At 45.8% G+C, this 6,320-nt stretch overlaps 1 protein-coding gene across 1 annotated transcript; it reads left to right on the plus strand.

Annotated features, from left to right (window-relative positions):
• The first annotated feature begins 1,609 nt into the window (after positions 1–1,609).
• On the plus strand, positions 1,610–2,986 carry LOC123446230 (transcription factor MYB60-like). The gene is made up of 2 exons (XM_045122906.1): positions 1,610–2,014; positions 2,136–2,986. The coding sequence occupies exons 1-2, from the start codon at positions 1,752–1,754 to the stop codon at positions 2,779–2,781; spliced, it is 909 nt and encodes a 302-aa protein (XP_044978841.1). The 5' UTR covers positions 1,610–1,751; the 3' UTR covers positions 2,782–2,986.
• The last annotated feature ends 3,334 nt before the right edge of the window (positions 2,987–6,320 follow it).

Raw genomic sequence — 6,320 nt, forward strand, 5'->3', positions numbered from 1 at the left:
ATAAGTTACTGGCACATATATATATATATATATATATATATATATATATATATATATATATATATGCCTTCGACCCATTATCGAGACCCTTGGAATAGTTCCAAAGCCTACAGGACATGCTCCAAGGGTAATTTCAATCATTCTTGCGCTCTATCGGTCTCTTTCGATGATTTTCTGATATATCAATTAATGAAAAACTTAGCAAATCATTTTCCTTGTCGGGCAGGGTTTGGAAGCGGTTCAAGTGCGTGACTCCCGGTATCGAGCCTGAGAAGCTGACCTTTAGAGCGGCTCAGGTAAGTAGTAGTATGATATACTTCTATTTTCAATACATTTATGATGCTAGATTATTATTTTGATTATATATATTCTATTCTCGTAAAGTGCGACCAGCAGCCACGGGGGACGCATCTATGCGGATACTATGTTTGCGAGACCATTCGCATGTTTACCTCTGAGCACAAGGATCACAGATACGACGTAAGCAATGAACATTCACACCTCTATTTTTACCCGTCATTCTTTGTTATCATGATTGATATTCATATTCATCTCCTCTTCTTATATAGTACACGGCCATGAGGGAGAAGTCCCTACCAGAGCAACGCGCGATTGCTGTTGCAGAGGAGCTTGCGACCTTTCTGAGGACGGAAGCTATAGATGACAAAGGACGATTTAGTGTAGCTAGGGGTCATTACTGATGTTGGTCCATGTAATCGAATAGACGGGCTCTAGTCCCGATAATTCAGATCTCCATATAATTGTATATATATGCTCGCTTGTAAGATAAGTTAATCTTATATATATGCATAATTATTTCTATTTAGAATTATATGAAAACTAATTCCCGAACACCAAACGAGGCATCACGTTAATCTCCCGAACACCTAAACCCTAAAACCCTAAAATAAACAAAATATGCAGAAACTCTTTAGTCCCGGTCCGTGTTAAGACCCGGGAGTAAAGGGCCTGCCCCTGAGGACGCTCTGAGACGCCCACGTGGAGCACCTTTGGTCCCGGCTTGGAACAGGGCCTTTAGTCCCGCCCCTTTAGTCCCGGTTGGTGAACCGGGACTAAAGCCCCTTCCGGGCCGGGGCTATAGGCCCTCTCCCCACTAGTGTATCGGTATGAAGCGAATATCGTATTTGCCATGCTTGCTATTTACTCGTGGATTAGTCAAATATTTTCAACAAAAACATGTCTATGTACAACTCATTCACAAAAAAGTTAGAACATCTTATTTGTAAACAAGGAAATACATGTCATCGTGGAATGAAGTGCCGAATCAAGATGGATGAGCCATCTGCCATCGGCCTCTTGTGTGCGAGACTTTATTTTTATTTTTATTTTTGAATGTTCTTGTGTGCGAGACTTTAAATTTCACCAAGTAGGCAATACACCTCTGGCTATATAGCTAGCCCGTCCTCCCTTTAAAGGCGTGGGCCAGGTGGATCGATGGGTTCCTATATCATTCATGTGATGCTGTTGATGGAAAGAGAAAGCGTATGTACTACGGACCGATCAGCAGCTAGCTAGCTAGCAAGAAAGTGAAAATCACAGTAGCGTCACAGGTGTACGTACGTAGACGGCAACAAGTGAAAAGGAGCTCACTCACTCCCATTCAGCTCCAAGCTCCTTGCTATATATACACACAACACGCTTGAGACAGTGCACGGCCAGAAAAAAGACGAGACCAAATCAAGCAGGAGCCTGGGATCCAGAGAGAGAGAGAAAGTGATAGAAGTGTGGTGATGGGGAGGCCGCCGTGCTGCGACAAATTGGGCGTGAAGAAGGGTCCGTGGACGCCCGAGGAGGACATCATCCTGGTCTCCTACATCCAGGAGCACGGCCCCGGCAACTGGCGGTCGGTGCCGGTGAGCACCGGCCTCATGCGCTGCAGCAAGAGCTGCCGCCTCCGCTGGACCAACTACCTCCGCCCCGGCATCAAGCGCGGCAACTTCACAAGCCACGAGGAAGGCGTCATCGTCCACCTCCAGTCACTCCTCGGCAACAGGTATATATATATATATACCACGCCGATGAACTTCATATCATCAAATCAATGGGGGAGCCGTGGCGTGGCGTCCATGGCAATCAATTTAAGCTAACAGTTCCATCACTTGCTTTGAATGTAGATGGGCAGCGATCGCGTCATACCTTCCGCGGAGGACGGACAACGACATCAAGAACTACTGGAACACGCACCTCAAGAAGAAGCTCAGGAAGCAGCAAGCCATGGGAGCCATCTTCGCGCCGCCGGCGTCCTCCCCCGGCACAGCAGGCGACAACTTCGACCACCGCCACCACCATGACATGATCTCCAGGGCCGACGGACACGGCGCCGGCCAGGCGTACATCAACATGGAGGTCTCGCAACTGATCGCCGGGCGTGGTCAGTCGCCGTTCGCCGCCGCCGCCGCCGAGGCCTGCTCCTCGTCATCCTACGCTTCGAGCGTGGACAACATATCCAAGCTACTCGGCAGCTTCATGAAGAGCTCCCCGCCGCCGCCGCCGCACAACAGCTACGACGCCGATGACGTCAAGCCTGTGCTGCCTTTCGACAGTATGTCCGGCACCGGCAGCGCCGAGCTGAGCTTCACCACCAGCGTGCAGCAGCCGGCGCTAATGGAGGCAGGCGTCGGGTACGGGTATGACGACGAGAACGAGACCAAGCCGCAGCAGCATCAGGCGCCGCTGTCTTCCATCGAGAAGTGGTTGTTCGATGAGGCCGCAGAGCTGGAGCTGTCCGACGAGTGCTACTCCGTTCCAATGCTGTTCTAGCTAGCTAGCTAGCTGGGAAAGTAAATTAAGAAACAACGTCGTCACACCCCACACGCGCACAAGCATACTGTGTTAATTAGGTCAATTATTTTTTGTCACTTCTTGTTCTAGGAGATACCTATGCTTCCATCCATGTTTGATACACACACAAGTAATGAGTCAAGCCTCTATCATGCAAACAAAACAAAACAAAAAACTTTGGTAATTTCCTAGCGTCCATGGCCGAACATTACACATACACATACGCGTGTACGCATCATTGTATCGTACCTCCTGCTTGTACGGTGAAACGTCGAAGGGCAAGAGACAGCGACGGGGATTTAGCACGAGTGATGAAATATGTCATCCGTAGGCATGATGTAAGCAAGGTCATCTATGCTAAAAAAACGAACGAAAAGCTGCGTGTATTTATGTCACTTGAGTTGAACAAATTGTCTACGACCGATGGTGAAAAAATCCGGTGTCGTCTGCACTCTTTGGAGACTGGAGTGCACTCTGATCTGCATGATGTCACCATGTCATTTCTGGTTCTATCAATCACTGGAAACGGAACATCAGCAGACAGTGGGTGCTTCTTTTGTTCTTCACGTAGAAAAGCTCTGCAGACAGAAATATGCAAGCTGGTAATTAAGGAGAATGGACGTTTGGCTCCCGAACACCATCGAGGCCTTTAAATTTAAAATTCGAATTTCATAAAAATTCATATTTTCACATTTATCAAAAAAGGGTTTTTCCGCTTTGTATTACAAAGCAACCAACACCGATACATAGATCGTTGGGACGAGGAGCATAACAAATCCAAAAAAAAAGTGCCAACAGTGGCAGCACGACAAAGCACGGATGATCCGCCACCGTTGCGCCCACCGGAAACAACCCACCATACGAGGCTCTGATCCTCCGCGTACCAAGCAGCACCTTCAAGAAGGAATGCGACGCCGACGACGTTGCTGCCTGGACGGATCCTAAGGTTTCTCCCGGCATGCGGAAAGAGGATGGGGATAGATACACCGACACCCTTCAGGAAGGAACGGTGGCACCCGCAGGCATCACCGCATCGGAACCGAAGACCAACAAGGATTTCTCCCGTACTCCAAACCCCGCCGCCCAACTGAACCGGAGCCGACCAGCCAAACCTCCGCCCACCACCATGCGTCATCTTGGTTGCGCCACCACCCATGCCACCTTACTGCGAACACCACCACGAGGCCAAGAAAACCGACGAGAGGCGCCAAGCGGCGGAAGCAGCGGCACCGTTACCGAGCAGAAGGGAACCACCTCCCCCACCGACAAGCAGGAGGCCCGAGCCCCCGGCATCGTCACGATCGCCGTCCGGCATATTTTTACATTTCAAAAAAATCTGAAAAAATACAGAAATATGTGAGGGCGTAACACATATGTGTGTAAATTTTCAGGGCAAAATATGTTGAAATTAGATCTGTGCAAAAAAGACAAATCTGAAGGTTTTAACACATGATACTATTCATCCTCTAAAATCATGAAATTGTCTTTTTTGTACATATCGCATTTCAACGTTTTTCATTCTGAAATTTTAGACACATGTACATAACATCCTTGTTTACTTTCATACTATTTTCAGATTTTTTTTTAAACCGAAAAGTTTAAGTTTTGAATTATTTTCATAAAAAGGGGTCCGTGCTCGGGAGCCAAAAGCAATTTCCGGTAATTAAGCAACTACTCCCTCGGTTTCTAACTATAGGTCCTTTTAGAGGTTTTATTATAAACTGCATACGGATATATATGGACATATTTTAGAAAGTAGATTCTCTTATTTTGTTTAGTATGTAATTTTTAGTAAAAAAATTAAGAGGACATATATTTAAGAACGGAGGGAGTGCAAGCTTCAGTTGGAAGACTTTACAATCTTTTACATTTGATGGCGCCTGTGTACGTATATAGCCATCAACATTACTGGAAATGAATTGTTAATTACTCACTCCATTACATAATATAAAAACGTTTTTTACACTATACTAGTATTAGTTGGGGAGTAACTTGTTAGTATTATACGTCAAAATTGAGCATAGACACAAACACTCGTTTCGATACAACCACTGGTGGAAAAAAGGCCTTTGGTCGCGGTTCGCAACTGCCATTAGTCGCGGTTGCGCAACCGCGACCAACTAAGCGCGACTAAAGCCCCCCACCTTTAGTCGCGGTTTCTTAAGAACCGCGACTAAAGGCCCGTCCACGTGGGCGCCAGGCGGCCGTCGGGGCGGAGGACCTTTAGTCGCGGTTCTTCTGGCCAACCGCGACTAAAGGCCGCCACAGGTTTAGGGTTTTAGCGCCCCCCCCCCCCTAAACCTGTTTTCTGTTTAATTTGTATTGTTTTATTTCTTTTGTGCTTTATTTTAATTTTGAAGGAATTTCATATATTCTACGGTACTACATACATGCATATGAATGTACAATTTCAAACAAATTTGAAATTAGAACCAAAAAGAATTCAAGAGGAATATACAATATATATTCAATATCATCGGATGACCATATACAATTTTGAACAAGTTTCCATACATAATTTAATGCATATAAAGTTCTACGTCCTCGTAATGGTGTTCTCCTTTAGGATGGAGGACTTCCCTGCTGAACCATCCAGCTAGTTCCTCTTGAAGTGGTCGGAAGCGAGCTTCTGGACTAAGCATCATCCGGAGGTTATTCCTCTTAGCATTGGTATCACTCGGAACCCGCTCAGAGGTGTATCTCCGGATCATCTCACAGACATAGTATCCACATAGATTGGTCCCCGCTGGCTGAATATCCCCAGCATTCTTGGGCTTTGACCTTTTGAATTCTAGCTCTTTTTTGAATTCACCGACCTTTGTATCTACGAACCGTCTCCAAACCCTACGAGGCAAAGAAAATTAAATGAACAAGAGAGTTATTAGTTACTTGATATTAGGAAATGAACGAAATAGGCCGATCGATATAGAGCGCAAATGAATGAAAATAATTACTTCTGCAGCATTCTTCTCATGCCGCCCCAAAGCTTTGGATCCATATTCAGAGAGTCGTGGACGAGACATTCTGAGGTGTTAACTTTAATTACTAGCAGAATCCAGTGGAACCTGCGGACACGATACATGCACAGTACGTCATGCATAACTCATCGATTAGCCGGCCACATACCATGCATGGAGTAAACAAAAGAGAATGTGCTCAAGACAGAAACACTCACCCAAAATGGTAAGGAAATAGAATATCACTTTTGAGTTCCTGCTTTGTAAGAAACTGCCACAGGTCTGCCTCCATGTCGGCGGGGTGATGCTCCAACACATGTCCATTAACGATGTGTGGGTCAATGAACCCAACATCATGGATGTTCCTTACTCTGCATTCCTTAATCTTCATTCTGCATGTATAATAGCGGACACAACAATATAGTTAGGACATATATATAGTGCAGGCAATATGAACGAGATGGGGTAGAAATAAATCACTTACAGAACGTAGCAACTGATGATAGATTTGTCGAGATCGCGCAGATTGAAAAGCTGGAACAATTCACTCAGTTCAATTTG

The sequence above is a fragment of the Hordeum vulgare genome, chromosome 4H, assembly GCF_904849725.1.
Source record: "Hordeum vulgare subsp. vulgare chromosome 4H, MorexV3_pseudomolecules_assembly, whole genome shotgun sequence".
NCBI lineage: Eukaryota > Viridiplantae > Streptophyta > Magnoliopsida > Poales > Poaceae > Hordeum > Hordeum vulgare.